The sequence below is a fragment of the Saccopteryx leptura genome, chromosome 9, assembly GCF_036850995.1.
Source record: "Saccopteryx leptura isolate mSacLep1 chromosome 9, mSacLep1_pri_phased_curated, whole genome shotgun sequence".
NCBI classification, from domain to species: Eukaryota; Metazoa; Chordata; class Mammalia; order Chiroptera; family Emballonuridae; genus Saccopteryx; species Saccopteryx leptura.
The window spans coordinates 41319643-41340392 of NC_089511.1; the positions used below are offsets into that span (position 1 = coordinate 41319643).

General features: G+C 41.3%; 1 protein-coding gene across 3 annotated transcripts in view; it reads right to left on the minus strand.

Moving 5' to 3' along the window:
• Positions 1-20750, minus strand: part of LOC136380486 (zinc finger protein 14 homolog) — a 104296-nt gene that overhangs the window by 42781 nt on the left and 40765 nt on the right. The window contains exons 1-5 of one of the 3 annotated variants that reach the window (XM_066348303.1): positions 10630-11374; positions 7796-7869; positions 4201-4286; positions 2350-2476; positions 965-1057 (exon numbers count right to left, since the gene is read on the minus strand). The exons of 1 other annotated variant lie outside the window; for it this stretch is intronic. In XM_066348303.1, the coding sequence (XP_066204400.1) occupies positions 965-1057; positions 2350-2476; positions 4201-4209 (229 nt within the window). In that variant the 5' untranslated portion in view covers positions 4210-4286; positions 7796-7869; positions 10630-11374. One more of the 3 variants, XM_066348304.1, reaches the window with a different exon arrangement.

A 20750-nucleotide genomic window follows, 5' to 3' on the forward strand; every position in this document is an offset into this window, starting at 1 on the left:
AAGGAATTTGTAGGTACACATATGCTAACATAGAGATGCTAAATATATAGAATGTCTTTAATTTTCAGTCCCATAGTCATAACGTGTTTCTTTGTTAGCTTTGCAAACAGTTGTTTGGAATACAATGCTGCTTTAGGCCCAATCCAAAGGTTATTTTGCCCAGCTTTAACATTCCACATATCTATCAATGCAAAAGAAGAAAGCAACTAAATAAAAATATAGATAGAATGGTTGTCAAAGAAAACAGAGAGCACCTCTCTTTACCCCTTTTCAAAAGGAAGAAAAATTGGGGACAACAAAAAACTCAACGCCCCCCCAAAAAAGAGTGCTAAATCAGATAAAGAAATAATTCTATCCGTATCCCCAACTAAGACCTTAATTTGTTCCCCAGGTCTCAGACCCTTTTCTCTTCATGCCATGTATCCTTTTTAAAACATTTATTTATTAATTTTTAGCAAGAAGAAGAAAGGGGGAGAGAGAAGGAGAGAGAGCAGAGTGGGGAGAGGGAGGAAAAGAGTGAAAGAGGGAAAGAGAGAGAGAGAGAGAAAACATCAGTCTGTTCCTGTATGTATCCTGACCATGGATCAAACTGGCAACCTATATGCTTCGGGATGATGCTCTAACCAACGGAGCAATCTGTCCAGGGCAGACCATGGACCTTTAAAAAGGATTTTCTAAACAACATAAGAAGGGGGTGCCTCTTCCCTAAGTAGTTGAGTAGTTTCCTCTGGTGATGACTTCCCCCGCCTAATTAGTTCTCTTTTTCCTTTCTTTCCTTTTCTTTTTTTTTTAAAGATTTATTGATTTTAGGGGGGGGAATGGGAAGCATCAACTCATAGTATTTGCTTCTCGTATGTGCCTTGACAAGACAAGCCCACGGTTTCGAACCGGCAACCTCAGTATTCCAGGTTGATGCCTTATCCACTGTGCTACCTCAGGTCAGTCTCTATTGGTTCTTACTCACCTGAATATAGTGTTCTTCCTTTCCTCACAAATTTCCAGGGCTCTTTTCCTTGCTCCAATAAGGAAATCAAATCTGGTTTAGAAATGAAGTGTCCTGGTTAGAAAGAAAAAAAATGTAAGGTAAAATGAAAATAAAAAATTCAAAATTACTTTAATTTAGTGTTGGTTAAATTTGACCATAAGTTGCCTGTGGTGGTATAGTGGATAAAACATCAATCTGGAATACTGAGGTTGCCAGTTTAAAACCCCAGCCTTGCCTGGTCAAGGCACATCAACTATGAGTTGATGGTTCCTGCTTCTCCCCCACTCCTTCTCTCTCTCTCTTTCTCTCTCTCTCCTCTCTCTCAAATTAAAAAGAAAAGAAATATCTCATCTAAAATAATTTGACTATAAGTTAAATGGTAATTGATAAAGACTAGAACAAAGGGCAAGATGGTTTTAAAACTTTCATATTAAGGTTACATAATAAACAGAAAGAAAGGTCTTATTTTAATTCCTATTTCATATAACTACTTCTTGAGAGTCTACAGTATTTGAGAGTACAGTGTGCTTGCATTCAAGCCTGCTTTTGCCACATCCAAGTTTTGTAAACTTAAGACAACTTACTTCTATACTTCATTTTCCTCATCTATATAATAGAAATAATATCTATCTTACACAATGTTGTGAAGGTTATATTAATTTACATCTATATCTAAACATTGCCTACAATATATATGTATGCACAAATCACTATATATATTTTATTAGCTATTATTTATTGTTATTGCTATTTTGCTAAGAGAAGAACAAGAAGCTTCCTAAAGCATTTCTAGTCCTTTCTTAGGATAGTCACATAATAGTAAATGTAAAGTTCTTGGAGTTTTAACTTTCAGTCATAAAAGTAGATAACAGTAAATTATGTTTGTTTAATAAAAAATGAAATGCAATCTCTCAAACTGTTAAAACGGAAAATTAATCCAACTTACCACTGCAAAAATTATGTTATTTTGATAGAAAAAAACAAAAACAAAAAAAACTAAGAATCAAGGTATAGCTATTTTCCTGACACATATACCAACAAATAACAAAATATCTATATCAATTCTAAGTTCAAACACAAAGTGAAACCTGATTACTTCGACAACGGTAAGGCTATAAAATCACCCAGATGTCAAATCCAGGCCTTTCATCATTAAGGAAGGCCTGAAGGTCACTTACGGATGGGGAAGATGAGTGTGCTTAATGAAGGTGCTTACTTCCAGACAAGTAAAGTTCAAACTATTCCTTTGAGAACAGAGAGCAGAAATTTAGATAATGTCTTAAAAGATATTGCTGAAATTTGCAGAGAAGAAAGCTGACATTACAGAGAGCAGAGCCTGTATTACTAGTGACAGATAACCTTACCCAGTGAGACCAAGTTGCTATAGTTCTCCAACATCACCTCTCTGTACAAGTCCCTCTGTTGCCAGTCCAGGCATTCCCACTCCTCCTGAGAGAAGACTATGGACACGTCACTGAATATCACTGATCCCTGAAATGACAAACCACATAATAAAATGAAAGAAAATTTGTTTTTTAAGATGGAAGGAGAAAAGATGGAAGAGATATCGCAGGAAATGGACCAAGCAAGCAAACAGGCTTGGGCTGGAAGCCTGTAACACAGTGAGTTAGAAAATGATTCTGTCTGAAGCAGCACGACTGTGTGTTTGCAAAGGATCCTATTGCTACAGATATAACTTCTTATATGCTCTGGAATATCTTATTCAAACATATCTGGTGAAGAAAAAAAAACAGTTTTCCAATTAAATGAAATACTGTATATAAACCTTCTGCCAGTTATGTGTCTCACACACGAATTCTCAAGAAATCTGAGTCCTTCTACCCTTTCTCCCTAAGAACAGACTTTAAAAAGAAAGTGTACCTATAATATCTGTTAGAAAAGAATCTAAACACAATTAAAGAATTCCTTCAAAGTTCTTGGTTGAATCTGATCATATCATAAGCATTTCCTATTAATGATAGATTCTTTAATATACTTTAAAAAATTGGCTGTGTAACTGTCTATGCAATGGATATATGAGACTTAATCATTTTTCCCTACTCAAATATTCTGGTCTACAGAAATATTGAAGGTCTTCCTCAATTTTGAGGGTCAACAACTATTTATATGATCTTTTTATTTATTTGTTTGTTTTTATTCAGTGAGAGGAGGGGATGCAGAGACAGATTCCTGCATGTGACCCAACTGGGATCCACCTGGCAAGCCCACTAGGGGACAATATTCTGCCCATCTGGGGCATCACTCTGTTGCTCGGCAACTGAGCTCTTCTTAGCACCTGAGGTGGAGGCCATGAAGCCATCCTCAGCACCTGGGGCCAACTCACTCCAATTGAGCCATGGCAGCAGGAGAGGGAGAGAGAGAGAGAGAGAGAGAAAGAGAGAGAGAGAGAGAGAGAGGCAAGATTGGGAAGGGTGGAAAAGCAGATGGGCACTTCTCCTGTGTGCTCTGACCAGGAATCAAACCTGGGACACCCACATGCTGGGCCAGCAGACACTCTACCACTGAGCCAACAGCCAGGGCCTACATGATCTTCTTAGTTGCTATCATTTTCCATCCCTTATTGTATGCATTCTTTGTCCCTGAGTTAGAGGAAACTGAAGTCGATTCTGGATACTGGTGATCCAGAATCACAAAGATGTCATTCTAGATGAGCACATCCTGTTCAACTACAAATGGAATCCTGTTGCTGGTGTAGAACTCTTAGAAACTCTCCAGAGAAGATGCCTGATCTCTGCACACAAGACCCAACCACATTCCTACCCAGTTCTAATAGCCTCACAAAGTATAAGAGCTCACCATATACTGAAGCTGAGGCCAACCAACAGCAAATCTTATCTTATATACTTGGAATACTCAAGTAAAGAAAAGTTCAGTTTTCTCACGAGTAGTCAAATTGGCCCATCTTCTCTCATCAACTTAACAGAGATGGTCAAACATCTCCCTCAAGGGATTTCTCTTCTACTCCACTGCATCTCTAGTAGGATAGGTGAGGCTGAATGATCTGGTCAATGAATGTATGAACAATGACTGAAAAAAAAGAGGACCCAGGCATTTCACTATTTAGCCTCATCCCTCACTGGATTTAGAGGAACTGGGACAATGTTCATAGATAAGTAGGAAGTTTCTGGATAAAGAAATGTTACAAAACCTTAACATAACAGTATTTCCAGAAAGATAAATGAAAAGTAACTTACATGGGCCATGGCTCAGAAATTCAAGCACTGGTCAGTACTCCTTGGGGTTTCCTTGCCTGGCGAACCACAGTTCACAGAAATCAGAGCTAGGTGGATGAAAAGGAGGGCATGATATCAGATAAACCTCAGAACTCCCTTAATGATTCAAGTTAATGTGTCCTTTCCCCTCTTTTAACCTTCCTACCACAAACACATACACACAGGGGGATTTGAGGGAGTCTGAACAAATCTAATCCCTTATAAATTGTAGGGCTAATAAGGGATTAGATTATTAATCTAATTATTATTATTAATAAGGCTAATAACATCATCTAAAGCAGAATCTCTTTCAAAGCCTAGCAGGACTGCTTGGATTCATTCCACACAAAGAGAGAAATGCATAGGGCCAACCCCGACAGCCATTACTGCTGTCACACAGCTGTGCTGGCAGCCTGCCTGCCTGCCGCTAGAACATTAACTTCCAGAATTGTCTGGATTCCTCACTATTTTCAATCAGAATCATCCACATTGCTTTCCTGCATGACTTCATTTGCCATTCTCTTTCTTACAACCTAGGTTAAAGAGGTATGGATTCATACCCTCCGCAGATAGATAATAGCATATCTATATCAAGAACTTTCATGTAACTGTGTTTTTGTATACATTAGCTATCCTCAGGATTGCTATGCAGTATAATAATTGTCCTATGTAAGCAGCAATCAGAAAATTCACATAGACCTGTGGTGGCGCAGTGGATAAAGCGTCAACCTGGAAACGCTGAGGTTGCCGGTTCAAAACCCTGGGCTTGCCTGGTCAAGGCACATATGGGAGTTGATGCTTCCTGTTCCTCCCCCCCTCCCCTCTCTATAATGAATAAATAAAATCTTAAAAAAAATAAAAATAAAATAAACATACAGAAGATTCACACTAAAAGAAGTGAAATCACTTATAGAAATTGAGTTACAAAATTTAAAGCTGCATTTGGAATTCTTATTTTTCTAAGTCAGCTCTCACTTAATGGTAGCTCTTGCCTCTGAAACCTAGAATCTCTAGGTCCAAAGAGAGTAACATGACTATGCATGACTCAGTAAAAAACAAATATACATCAAATCACCAAAAGATATTAAATCTCACTTTAAGACTATTGATGTTCATCCTGAGCAGGCAGCGGTGCAGTGGATAGAGCGTTGGCCTGGGATCCTGAGGACCCAGGTTCGAAATGCTGAGGTCACCAGCTTGACTGAGCATGGGCTCACCAGCTTGAAGGTGGGGTCACTGGCTTAAGCATGGGATCATAGATATGACCCCATGGTTGCTGGCCTGAAGCCCAAGGTCGCTGGCTTGAGCAAGGGGGTCACTAGCTTGGCTGGAACCTCCCAGTCAAGGCACATATGAGAAAGTAATCAATGAACAACTAAGGTGTTGCAACTAAGAATTGATGCTTCTCATCTTTCTCCCTTCCTGTCTGTCTGTCCCTGTCTGTCTGTCTCTCTCTCTCTCTTAAAAAAGAAAAAAGAATATTGATGTTCATATTAGCAAGTTTATGAGGAAATGAACATTCTAAGCTGCAGAGGCTGTAAATCTAAAAGTATGGACAAGAAATATTTAAACCATGTAAACTCGCCGATTCAAAAATTCTACTTTGGGGATTAAAGAAAATAACTAAATGTGCACAAAGATGTAAGACTGCTGATAGACATTACTCACAATGGGAAAAAGCTGGAAAGAAACTAAATGTCCTTTAGTAGGAAATAAATTATAAAGCATCCCTAGGATGAAAACACTTGCCACTTAAAAATTACATAGATCTTTAATTGGGAATATTTACATATGTTTATTTGTTGTTGAGAGAAGAATGTTGGTAACAACAGTGTGGGTGGTGTGATCCTGTATGGCAGGACAGACACACACATGTATGTACCTAATTATCACTAAATGCTAAACTTTAGAAACTATTTAAGATATATAGTCTTTATAAAGATAAAATAGACATGATGACTATATTTGTAAAGTGTCCATATGTATTAGTCCAAAGAAACACTAACAGGCATCAACAAATAAGAAAAAATCTGCAAAAATTGCTTATTTCTACATCATAATCTTAATTTTCTTTTTGCTCTCTTTATTCCATTTTACATGGCCATATATACTCTTGAAATATATACAATCACAAAAATTAGGGGATATTTTCAAAATGAATATGAAGTGATAAAATATCCCCTCATTTTTGTGAGTACAGTTTTTTAAATTTTGCCAATAGGAAGCTTTTCTTCAAATAGGTGAGAAACTCACGTTTTAAAAATCCCTTGAACTTGGAGGAAAAAAAGCTGCAGTGTTTTTATTTCACCACTCAATATGTGAACCAACTTTCTATCTGTGAGTTGGTTCATGTATGTTGGATTTTGCCTAGGAATGTTTGAACATCCCCAACTAATGCCTTTTTTCACTGCTTTTGCCTCTCATAACTTCTTGACCTTGCTTCTAAACTATTAATTTTAGCCATAGTACCTTCCAAGAGCTATTGGATCATCCTGTTCTGTTGTCTTCATTTTGCATCAACATCATAAAAAGAAAAACTGTGAGGCATAAAGCTTATTGTATAAAATCCATTTACCTCCACAGAAATCCCATGGGGTGTTTCTTTGTTTACTGGAGGATAGGTATGGAAATTATTGTATTTTATTTTCAACTACAGTTGCCATTCAATATTTTATATTAGTTTCAGGTGTACAAAATAGTTGTTAGACATTTATGTAACTTACAAAAAGTTATCCCTCCAGTTAGCCTAGTACCTACCTGACACCATGCATACTTATTACGACATACAATACATATATTCCCTATGCTGCACTTTACATCCTCGTGACTACAAATTTGTACTTTTTTTTTTTTTTTTGGTGAGAGAGGCAGGGAGAGAGAGAAAAGAGTCAGGAACATTGATCTGTTCCTGATTGTGCCCTGACCTGGAATCAAATCGGCAACCTCTGTGCTTCGGGATGATGCCGCGCTATCCAGCCAGGGCTTCCTGGCTTCCTGAAGCAACTTGCAACAGAAGCAAGGAAAACGGGGATATGTGAATAGTCAAGGACAAACGGTGTGAACCTCCCCTTCACACACACCCCCTCCGGGAGACATGAAGGACACGAAGGTCTGAGAGATCAGGCGCCTTTCACGTGAAAGCTGAAGCTGCAAAGGTATATGTGACTCAAAGAAGCTATTTTAACTTTGGGGAGATTGTGTCTTGGTGCCTATTTGGCCACACTGCTCCGCTGGCTAATAAATCTTCTTCCTCTAGCACGCTGTCTGGGCATCTTTGTCCTCTGGGATCGCTTCCTTTGTTCCTGCAACAATTACTACCACTACCCCCCCCCCCCCCGTTATTATAAACCTGTACTTAGAAGTAAATTTGAACCACTAAAAAGAAGTCTCTAATTCTGAAGGTGTGGTAGGCAGTTAGACAAGCAGAGGGGGGACTATAGGCCAGGCACTGAAGGCCACCCGGGCAGAAAGCCCTGACTGCCTACCAAGCTGCAAAACTGGGAAAATAAAGACCTCACCACCCAGGGACCTTTCCTCTCTTAGCCGGTCATGCAGTTTAGACCCCCTGATTTCATACCACTGGTCCTGGCATTCATACCTCCTCTGACCTTTCTTCTCCAGGCATATCCCTGGTCATGTGGTTTCAGACCCCTTAGAGGAGGAACAAACAAGAAACCCTGAAAACAGAACTTAAGCATTAACCCCTAGAGATAACAACTAGGCCTCAGTTGTGTTTCAGCTCCAGGCTCAGAAAAGCAGCAAAACAAAGAAAAGCTATGGCTGACCTCAGGACCAGATGCATTGACTAATGACTCCCTGCTCTGGCACCCACCAATCAGTGCAGAACACACCTGGAAACCTGATGAATATTCCATTAAGATCCTCCCCTGGGACCTCTGCTAAAATCCCCACCCTTAAAAATCCCTTAGGACAGAGGTCCCCAGTGCCTTTCCTTCCCACTTCCCCTCTTCTTCCCCCAGGCATGTACTCCTTAGTACCCCTCGCCCCTAAGCTCTAAGGGACCCCATGAGACTTGCAACCAGGGGAGCAGTGAGCAGCAGCAGCTCGTCTGGGGCTCATCCCCTGTCCCCAAGGTCCCCTTTCCTTTAACTTTCTTCCTGTATATCCAATAAATTCTTCCTTTATATAACGCATTTTGTCTCTTGATTGAATTCTTTCTCTCCTCCCTCCCCTGTAACAAAGGGACATCTTACTTGATAATTTGTTGCCCTAGTAATTATTTTAATCAATGTCTCCATAACCCTAAAAGGTGTAATTCTTGAAAGACTTTTCAAATTAGAGGGGAACCATTGCATTCCCTTTTACTCTGTATAGGCATAGAAATATGTAAACTTTATGACTGCACTGGATTCCTTTTTCAAAGTGTTGGAAAGTATCTTTAAATAATCAATTTTTGTGATTCTATTTTAGAAAGTACACATGTACACAAGTGCACAAAAAAATATTTGGAAAAGCAAATAGTAATAAAGTCCTGGTGTGATAGCTCAGGTGGTTAGAGCATCATCCCAATATGCTCAAGTTGCAGGTTCAATCCAGTTAGTGCACTGACAAGAAACAACCAATAAATGCGTAAACAAACAGGACAAATCTCTCTCTCCCCCTTTCTAAAAATAACTATTTAAATGAAATAGTAATATTCATTAACTCTGCATGATTGGACTATGGGCAATTTAATGTTCTCTATAAGTTCTTAGGTCTCTGTATTTTTTCTTTCTAGAATAAACCTGCATAAATTTTATCAGAAACAAAAATTAAACTAATTCCACACAAATAAAATAAGAAAATGAGTTGGGGAGAGGGGGTACCTTCTAGTTATTAAGAGAAATGTGAGTCTGTAGGCTTGTGACATGAACGGAGTGTGATTTATTTAATAATTGCCCATTGTTAGGCACTAATTTACATAAGTTTATCTCAAAGAACATTCTCAGATATTAGTCTTTGATTCTAGGCCAGTGGATCTGGAACCTTCTGGGTCATGTTTGATGACCTCATTAAATTATGGACTTCCAGAAAAATGCACATTAACAAATATATACAACAATTTTACATACAATTACAAAGGGTTTCTAGTTCCCTGAAAGTCCGAAATAGATTTAATTTATGTCTGGTTAAGAATTTGTTCCAGTCTAGACCATTTGAGCATCTTTTTTTTCTCAAATGAGAGAAGGGGAGACAGACAGACTCCTACATGTGCCCCCGCCCCCAGAGCCAAGAGTATCTCTTTCTTTAAAACTAGGAAATATTCAACACAATTAGCTTGATCTTTTAATTTTCCCTGATCTACTGGAGCAGATAGGTTATTGCCCAAAATTACCACATAACAAATAGCTAGTGTTTATTAAGTACTTATGAAGTATCAGGCACTGTCCTAAGAACTTTACAAAGAGTTATAAAAAGAAAGTAATGGGAATTATTTGTCAAATGAATATGTGCATACAGGCACTAGGGAGTGGCCTAGGTATCAATTCAATGGACAGGTGATTTAAGGAGAAGGAAGCAAATGTTCCCGTGGCCTAAAAAACAAAAACGCATTTCACAGAACACGAGGCAATACCCACTAGCCTTGACCTTGACTTTTAAATGGACAATAGAAATTCATTTCTCCTTCTCAGAGCCCTTTCAGCAGAATCTGATAGGACTGGAGAAGTAGGGAATCTTAAGATGTAATAGGCTTTTCTTGGAGCCCGGCCCACCCTGGCTAAATCAGGGCACAACACCTATATCCACTAATCACCATCCACACAAATTCAGAGTGAAGGAAGAGGGTGAGCATTCCTGACCCTTAGAAAAGGGCGAGGTCACGGACGTGCGGAACTGGAAACTTTGGCAGTTTCCGGTAGAGAACTCCGTTTCTGGCACCTGCTGTGGGACCCCCTCAGAGCTGCAAGTGAACGTGTGGGTCCGCACGCACGCACGCACACACGCGAGGATGAAGTGCGGCGGGATTACGTACACCCAGGGCCCCAGATCGGGTCTTTGTGCTGGAAACCTTTTCACTGGCGCTCAGGTATCTGATTGGCGGGGCAATTCCTCCGGCTGCGCTCCTACCGCTAGGGGGCTGAGATTCAGCTCTGACGCTAGGGGTCGTAATCACACAGGCCAGGGTCACTTTCTGGTACACGAGAGGCTCTGAACGCAATCCAGTCACACAAACACAATCACCTACTAGTCCCGGCCTCAGCACCGGACAGTCCAGAAGCCACACCTGGCCCCGCCCCCGCCCTCCCATTCACCCGTTTATAACACCGCTGTTCCCACGCGCACCCCGTCCCGACGTGCGGAGCTCCCCAACCCTCGGCGGTGGGGCAGAGCCTTTCCTTTCCTCATCCTCGGGCCACAGCGCCTTTCTTACGGCTGGCCGGAACCAACACAAGTGCCAGGACTGCTCACCTGCGGCTTCCAACCCATTTCACAGTGACGCCTAGGAGAAGCGAGGGGACGACCGCCCCACGGACCTGAGGGACTGCACGCAGGGGTTGCTGGGAGCTCCGGCTGTGCGCACTGAGTGCGCAGGAGTGGCCAGCCTCAGGGGTGGAGCGTCCGCCCTGCCGCTGGTTGAGTGAGCCGGGATTCTCTAGCGCCCCAGCAAGCTCTTTGTCTCAAGTATCCCAGGCGCATTAAGTAGGGTCGGTCCGTCGAAGGCTTGACTTTAAGTAGGGCCCCTGGGGAGTTCTGTGAGTGACCGGGGACAGCGCTGTGTCTGTGTCTTTGCGGTGGTTCTAAGTATGATTTTTTCCCCCTCACATATGCAGCTGGTTTGTATTTGAGAGGTTGCGGCTGCGGGGAACGGAATGAGGTTTATGAAGGAGATTTTAATTACTGAAATTGTGTGTCCGGCGATGTAGGGCAAAATGTTCTGGGGGCCTGTGAGATAATGGGATTGACTGTGAGTGCCTGGGATTGTTTCTGTGAAGGTGTGGTTGACTCAGCACATTATGTGGCCTGGTTTGAGAGATTTGTTTTACCCTGGAAAACATGTATGTGAAGCCCTTATTGTGTGTTTGAGAAACAGTCCCCTGACCTGTGGTGGTGCAGTGGATTAAAGCGTGGACCTAGACCCCAGAGGTCACTGGCTCAGACCCCTGGGCTTGCCTGGTCAAGGCACATGTGGGAGTTGATGCTTCTTGTTTCTCCCCCCTTCTCTCTTTCTCTATCCACCACCCCCTAAAATAAATAAATAGAAAAGTTAAAAAAAAAAAAAAAAAGAAACAAACAAACAGCCCACTTGATTGTGTGGCAAGTATGTGTACTTCTGATGTGTTCTTGCGGGACCCTGACAAGGTAGCTAACTGGATGAGTGATGTTACCTAGAACCTCACTGCCCTCAACTCTGAAATAGAATGTTGCATCTAGAAGCATTAACTTGACTGAAGGATTTGGTGAAAAAACTGATTTTTCTGGATAATTGTGTATTTGTTTTCCATTTAATCACAGGTTTATTGTGGAGAAGAATGTAAATATGCATAACTTTAAAAATAAGTTTTCAAAGGGAATTCCTGCTATGGAATAGTTGATTTGCTTCTGTCCTAGATTCCCATGAATGAACTACCTTTCTTAGAATTAAGGGATTTTTTAAGGAAGATTTAAGAAGCCCCAGACAAAGAGAGAGAAAAAAATCTTTACATAAAAAGAAGCAGTATGGTGAGAGTAGACAACACAGGATTAAGGGAGTCAAGTATTTTGGGCTGTAGAGCCCGCACACTTTTTTCTTTGTTAAAGGAGGGCAAGAAACTTGTTGAAGATTCAAAGCATGGGTTCATGCTAACATTACTGGGTTTTATTATAACCTTTTCTGTTTCTGCCTCTTTAACAATGTTTTTCTTATAAAGCCAGGTTCTTAGTAATATAAACATTTATTTGCATTATTCAATAGTGTTCGGTAGAACAAAAGATAGATCTATTTTGCCCCTCCTCACTGCCATTTTCACTAGGACTTTGCAGACCACAGTGACCACAGTCTAACCCAAGAGGAACGGACATGGTCGAGAGACTCAAAGGCTGTAAACACCTTTTAGGTGTTCCTGGAACTGACTTATCGCAAACTGACCCACCTGAATTCCAAGGAGCAGATGAAGTTTTACCAGTTCCCTAGCAGCACGCACACATCAGCAAGAACTTTCAAACCCTATAAAACCCCCAAGATTTTCTGCTAAAGGGGTGGTGCCTTTTTCGGCCTCAGCCCAGATGCACTAAGTCAGTCCACTGTTTTACCTCCGTTGGCCTTGTGCAGTTCCTCTGGATGAACCTAACATAGAGTAGCCATAAGGTATTTTTAAATTGCAATACCAATATTATTACTAACAATAATGCTAGTAAATAACAATTTAGATTGTAGTTCTAAACCAGGGTTGGCAAAGTACAGCCTATAGGCCAAATTTGGCCTGCCACCTGTTGTACAGCTAGTGAGTAAAGAATGATATCTACGTTGTTAAAAAAAATAATAAAGGCCCTGGCCAGTTGGCTCAGCGGTAGAGCGTCGGCCTGGTGTGCGGGGGACCAGGGTTCGATTCCCGGCCAGGGCACACAGGAGAAGCGCCCATTTGCTTCTCCACCCCTCCGCCACGCTTTCCTCTCTGTCTCTCTCTTCCCCTCCCGCAGCCAAGGCTCCATTGGAGCAAAGATGGCCCAGGCGCTGGGGATGGCTCCTTGGCCTCTGCCCCAGGCGCTAGAGTGGCTCTGGTCCCTGTAGAGCCACCCCCAGGAGGGGCAGAGCATCGCCCCCTGGTGGGCGTGCCGGGTGGATCCCGGTCCGGCGCATGCGGGAGTCTGACTGTCTCTCCCCATTTCCAGCTTCAGAAAAATACAAAAATAAAAATTAAAAAAATACAAAAAATAAAAATAAAAAGGAGGATAATAATTCGTGAGGTGTAAAAATCATGTATTTCAAATTTCTGTGTCTATAAAGTTTTATTGGAACATAGCTATGCTCATTTATGTATTGTCTGTGGCTGCATTTGAGCTACAAGGGCAGAATTGAGTAGTTAGTAGACTGAATGGCCTGCGGAGCCTTAAATACATTTGTTTCTCATTATTCACAGTAGTTGGATTTTATAAAGTTGTTGCAAACACTCAATTAGCAAACCATTGCTCCTAGGGGAAATATAGTGTTAGTTTCCTGCCAGCACCTAGTCACAACATTTTCATCAACCAATCAATATATAACCTAGTTGTATGTGTTTCTATTTAAAGGTGATTTTTATAGGTAACTGATTTTTTTTAAACATTAAATAGCACTATAATTCATGCCTGAATGAAGCTTATCTGTCATACATCTTCTCTATAAGGCACATCACAGCCTTCTTGTGCTTAGGAACACTAGACATCACTTTAGTACTATGTTTGGGGGGCATTTTAAATAACAAAACCAAAAAAAGGCATGAAAATGAGAAAACGAGGTGCTAAATAGACTGAAAATGAAAAGATTCTTGTTTATAGTATAAGAGCCTAAAGAAGGCAGAGGGTTGCCTTGTCAGAGTTCAGCTGAGAACGTGTGTCAGGGGACTCATTTTTCATCTCCACTGAAACAAAGTGCTATGAGTATTGGCTCTGTGATTACAAATACATTTTAACAAGTGGTAAGATTGTAAGTGTGGAAATCCACAAATGATGAGGGTTGAGATTCTTTACTGTCTGGTCCGTTACAGAAAAAGTGTGCCAGCCTGATTTAGAATAGAACCCTTTTAAATGCACAGTGTTTAAAAACTATTTGAAGTAATTGCTTTTCCTGTGCCATCAATAATTTCTATAATTGATTATAACCCATTAAATAAGTAAAAATACATAAACATGAGAAAAGGAAGAAGAAAAAAGAAAGCTCTTCCTATGGAATGCTAGCTAATAAGTTTGATTTTGATTTTACATAGTTTGTGAACTCTGCTTCAAATACACTTATTATATTTAGTTTTGATGAGGATTTTGTACAGTGTGGTGTTTTAAGTTCAAGGTCACTTCTGTTGACTCCTCTCATGCCCGCTATCACCTACAGTTCAGTAAGAGTGACATTGTTGGAATGGATATATCTTCATGGCATGAAGGTTAGCCATTGGTGTAATATCACACAATTTATCAGGTAATACCGAGTTTTCTTTGAAGTCAGTCTCTGATTTCTGCCAGTGCTTCATGTTTGACATGCCTGCTAATAATCAGCTCTTCTGCTTCTTTCCACACTCTTGACACTCACAGTGCCACTCTCATTGGTGAAAACAAGGTGCCTGGGCAATAGTTGGGCAGATGAATTCTAATTATGGAAGCGGTGCTGGCAGCTTGTGTGCATCCTCAAGTGCATTATTACGGGGGTGCCAGCTTAAGTCTATATGGTTGCTGGGTCCCTGTTCAGGGAGAGAGGATAATGCTGCATTGGTTATTTCTTAGATGTAGATTGCCTGGACCAAACTTCGTATTTGCTTAAAGGGTACTGCACTCACTTCTCATGTTTGTTGTGTGGGGGTTCCCCACACCAACAAGCAATTCTCTGACACTAGCTGGGTACTTTACAATTCAACTCAACTCTCATACTATCTACCTGGAGATAACGCCAAACCCCACAGGTTAAGGGCTCAGTTCTCTAAGAGTACCCAACACACACATTTCACATGCCAGTTGCTCTGCTTCTAACCCTCCAGCTATAGCTTGGAGGTTCCAACAACCCCCTTCTAGAGTTTGATTAATTTGCTGGAGCAGCTCACAGAACTCATAGAAACATTTGTCAAAAAGAAATAACAGGCCTCAAATGAAGTCACTTGTACTAAGCCCACGTCACCAAACCAAGATTTACTACCTAATCTAATTGCAGTGACAAGAAAAAAACTTCTGGCCCTGGCCAGTTGACTCAGTGGTAGAGCGTCGGCCTGGTGTGGGGGAGTCCCAGGTTCAATTCCCGGCCAGGGCACACAGGAGAAGTGCCCATCTGCTTCTGCACCCCTCCCCCTCTCCTTCCTCTCTGTCTCTCTCTCTTCCCCTCCCGCAGCCAAGGCTCCATTGGAGCAAAGATGGCCCGGGCGCTAAGGATGGCTCTATGGCCTCTGCCTCAGGCGCTAGAATGGCTCTGGTTGCGACAGAGCAAAGCCCCAGATGGGCAGGGCATCGCCCCCTGGTGGGCATGCCGGGTGGATCCCGGTCGGGTGCATGCGGGAGACTGACTGCTTCCCCGTTTCCAACTTCAGAAAAATACAAAAAAAAAAGAAAAAAAAAAAAAAAGAAAAAACTTCTGAGATGTTCTGAGTAAAACTACAGTGACTGGAGAGTGAAAGAGAACAGATGGTCTGTTAATTGCTATGGACCAGCTCTGACAAAAGACTGCCCACACTCCTAACTGTATGTTGGAATTTTAAAATTAATTTCCAGGTGGCCATTTCTGAGATTATCTAAAAAGAGAATAGCCAGGTGCTGTGGAATCCCAGAACCCCAGAAACCCTTGCTGCTTCTTTACACTTGAGCTTTGTGGGCTCTGCTGGACCTCTCCTGGAACCAACCCTGCTTAGCCTTCTCCCACCCCCTTTGTCTAATGTAAATGTTTCAGAATGGCTTACACTTTTCTCCCCACGTACTTGATGTACAAAAACACTTGCAAAACTCTGGGACAATGGACATATTTGTCTTTTCTACCTACCCATGCTGCTGTTGGTTATACTCTGTGCCCTGAACCAGTGGTTTTTAACATTTTTTATACTTGGAGCCCAGTGAAAATAGAAGAAATTTTCCAGGGCTGCTAAGGCAGAAATCACCCTGCGCATAAGCAAATTTGACTAAGATCATTGGGTCTGTAATCGTCATATAACGTCAGGGTGACTAACATTTTTGTGCACTGGCACAAAATTTCTGGTGGACTGGTTGGTCCGCAGATTGGCGATTGAAAACCACAGCCCTAAACCAGTGTTTTTTTCTTCCCGCTAGCAACAACCTAACAAACCCATTCTTTTAAAAAAATTTCCAGCGGTAGAAGTTAAATTTTTTGTTTAATAGCAGTTTCAAGCTTCCCCAGGAATGTAATCTTTACCACTCAGTCTAGAATAAGTAAGCTCAGCACCAGTAAGATAATCTGCCTAAATAGACCTTTTTGTTCCCCAAAGGAAGGTGAACTGTTGCCTGAAATCATTCCTTTTTTCATTTGTGACTTACCTGTTCCACTCTGCCCCCACCCCACTTTTAAAATCTTCCATTTTGGCTCTGGCTGGGTAACTCAGTTGGTTAGAGCATTGTCCCAATAAACCAAGGTTGTGGGTTTGATCCCTGATCAGGCCACATACAAGAATCAACCAATGAATGCATAAATAAGTGGAACAACAAATTGATGTTTCTCTTTCCCCCTTCTTCTCTAAAATCAATAAGTAAAATTAAAAATAAAAAAGAAAATCTTCCAATTTATATAGCTCCTTTGACCTCCTTTCTATTTGCTAGATTGGATGCTGCCTAATTCACGAATTATTGAATAAAGCCAATTAGATCTCCACATTTACTATCAAGTTTTTGTTATTTAACACATTTTACTTCCTGGATTACTGGTTTATTATAAAAGGCTATCACTCAGGAGCAGCCACATGGAAGATGCATAGGGAAAGGCATGGGAGAAGGGCGTGGGGCTTCCACGCCCTCTGCAAGTGTTCACTCTCTCTCCGAATCTCCACAAGTGTTCACTCTCTCTCCGAATCTCCACAAGTGTTCACCCTCTCTCCGAAGCTCTTAGACCCTTGTCCTTTTGGGTTATTATGGAGATTTCAGTATGTAGGCATGATTGATTAAATCATTGGCCATTAGTGATTGAACTAACTTCCAGCTCCTCTTCCCTCCCTGAAGGTCAGGCAGGTGTGATCAAAAGGGCCAACTTTCTAATCATGTGGTTAATTTTCCTGGCAACCAACACCCATCCTGAGGTATGCCAAAAGTCACCTCCTTAAGATAGCAAGAGTAGGCCCTGGCCAGTTGACTCAGTGGATAGAGCATCAGCCTGGCATGCAGACATCCCAGATTGATCACAGTCGGGACACATGAGAAGTGACCATCTGCTTCTCTTCCCCTCTCCCTCCCTCATCAACCAGCAGCTCTATTGATTCGAGCATCAGTCCCAGATGGGGGTTGCTGGGTGGATCACAGTCGGGGTACCTCCAGGAGCTTATCTCATTATCTACCCTCCTCTCACTCAAAAAAAAAAAATTAAAGATACTGTAGATAGGCCCTGGCCGGTTGGCTCAGTGGTAGAGCGTCGGCCTGGCGTGCGGGGGACCCGGGTTTGATTCCCATCCAGGGCACATAGGAGAAGGGCCCATTTGCTTCTCCACCCCCCCCCCCTTCCTCTCTGATTCTCTCTTCCCCTCCCGCAGTCAAGGCTCCATTGGAGCAAAGATGGCCCGGGCGCTGGGGATGGCTCCTTAGCCTCTGCCCCAGGTGCTAGAGTAGCTCTGGTCTCAGCAGAGCGATGCCCCGGAGAGGCAGAGCATCGCCCCTGGTGGGCGTGCCGGGTGGATCCCGGTTGGGCGCATGTGGGAGTCTGTCTGACTGTCTCTCCCGTTTCCAGCTTCAGAAAAATACAAAAAAAAAAAAAAATACTGTAGATAAAAATGGGGCACTATAATAAATCTGACCAGTCCAGTGACCAAGAGCAATCTCACAGGGTGATACAATCATCAACTCCTCACTGGGCAGGTCATGGTGGGTAGTTATGCCTCAGGCATTAACTTTTTCAACAAAAGGTTTATCTTTGCCTTAAACAAGCCCTGTCCATTATTTCTATGTATCTAGGTTTGAAATGCCTTTTTCAGAAGTGTAACCACCCTCAAGAAAGCACATATTGATACTTTGTTAACTATCCTGTATCCAATCATAGAGATTTCCCTGCCTTGCTTTCTCCCACACTCAGGTAATCTTCCTTATGTTCCCTTGTTAATTCCAAATGAATAAAAGAAACTACAAACTGTCATTTTGGGAGGCATTTTTTCTTCCTCTACTGAAGTGTTGCCTCTGGACCTGTCCTGTTTGCCTCAAATAAACTCTTATAAAAATCTTCTAAAAATCATAATCTACAGATTTGAACCCTCCCACCTCCACAGTGACACACTCAAGGGGTGGACTCCCTGAGCAAAGGCCCACTGAAGCAAATCCTGCTCTGCAGTGTTGGCTCCTGCACAGCAACTCCCCTGCTGTTGTCATGGATGGTCCTTGCAGATGACCGGCCTGGCGGTCAGTCCCTCCCAGTGCCACCAACAGCAGTAAAGTCTGAACTACAACGGTACAGTGCACACAGCCCACACAGGGAGGCACCTGGAATGTCCATCTCTATGACTGGGGAGGCTGTGCAACGGGGCGCTACAGGACACATACTACACGAGGCCACTCCACCAAGTCTGTGAGACATAGCAGCTCTACCTAATACATAGAAACAAACACAGGGAAGCAGCAAAAATGTTGACAAGAAAGTATTTTCGGTTGTCACACAGCATTGTAATTATTTTAAAGGACTTCTGTCAGTGTTATGGTTTTTTTCCTTTTGACATTTGATACATTTAGGTTACTTTAGAAGTAAGTTGTGTGTAATTTTGTTTGTAGCTGTTAGTTTACGATCAATTTTAACATGGAGTGCAGAAACGAATATTTTTGGCATGTTTTCCTTTTTTATTTCTGTAAAGGAAAGAAAGCTACTGAGGCTCACAGAAAGATATGTGAAGTGTATGGTGTTGATTGCATAACAGAACACATGTGTCAGAATCGGTTTAAAAAATTCCATTCTGGAGATTTTTCACTCAAAGATGATCGATGTTCTGGTCGACCTACTGAAGTTGATGATGACCAAATCAAAGCCATAACTGAAGAGAATCGAATAAAACATAGGCAGTAAATTCCCTGACTTCACTCTAAGTTATATATATTTTTTGATATGTCAATTCAGGCAAGAAAGATAAAAAAAATAAAATAAACATATGCAACTACATCACACTAAAAACTTTTTGCACAACAAAAGAAACCATCAACAAAATGAAAAGACAACCTATTGAGTGGGAGAAGATGCTTGCCAATGATAGATTCAATAATTAATATTCAAAATATATAAGAAACTCATACAACAAAAAACCAAGTGCCTGACCAGGCGGTGGTGCAGTGGATAGAGTGTCGAACTGGGATGCTGAGGACCCAGGTTCGAGACCCCGAGGTTGCCAGCTTGAATGTGGGATCATCTGGTTTGAGCAAGGTTTACCAGCTTGAGCCCAAGGTTGCTGGCTCGAGCAAGGGGTCACTCGGTCTGCTGTAGCCCCATGGTCAAGGCACATAAGAGAAATCAATCAATGAACAACTAAGGAGCCGCAACAAAGAATTGATGTTTCTTATCTCTCTCCCTTCCTGTCTGTCTGTGCCTATCTGTCCCTCTCTCTGACTCTGTCTCTGCCACAAAACAAAACAAAAAACCCCCCAAGCAATATGATTTAAAAATGGGCAGAGTACTTGAATAGATACTTTTTCAATAAGGACATATAGATATTCAATAGACATATGAAAAGATAGCATCACTATTCATCAGGGAAATGCAAATCAAAACCACAATGAGATACCACCTCACACCTGTCAGAATAACTAGCATCAATAAATATCAACAAACAGCAAATGTTGACAAAGATGTGGAAAAAGGGAACCCTTGTACACTGTTGTGGGATTGTAAATTAGTAACACCACTATGTGAAACAGCATCTACCATACAAACGAACAATTTCACTTCTGGGTATTTATCGGAAGAAAATGAAAACTCCAATTTGAAAATGTATATGCACCCTTATGTTCGTTGCAGATTTACAATATCCAAGATACAAAAGCAACCTTGTTGTCTGTTGATAGATTAATAGATATAGAAGATATACAATGAAAAATTATACAGCAATAAAAAGAATGAAATCTTGCCATTTGAGACAAGCATGAACCTAGAGAATATTATGCCACATGAAATAAGTTGGACAGATAAAGACAAATGCTGCGTGATTTCACTTATATGTGGACTCTAAAAAATAAAATAAGACAAATGAATAAACAAACAAAATAGACACAGAACTGTAGATATAGAGAACAAGCTGATGGTTGCCAAAAGTGAGGGGGTGATGGAATGGAATAAAAACCATTATAAGCATGAGAATGTTTTTAAAAAGAAAAGAAAGAAAGAAAACCAGGAAGACAGTTTTTTAAAATTGTAGCAATATATACTCACTAAAATTAGGGAATTTTTCAAAAGAAATATGAAGTGATAAAAAAAAAGATTTTATTAAAAAAGAACACCAGAAAAGCAAATGACAAGTCAAAGAAAGTTGTTTGATTATGTAAATGATATGCAAAATCAACTTTTATTTCATTAGTGAAAATGCACTATACAAAAGGCTGAAAGTCCTGGAGTTATCTGCATATTCCCTGATCCTAAAAGTGCACACCCTACAATTTCCCAGCCCTTGCAATGCCCCTGCAACACGATTTGCCCAAATGTAAAGCCTGGAGAGCCCTAGGACGCCTTGAAGCTGGTCAAACACAGGCAACAGTGGCAACAG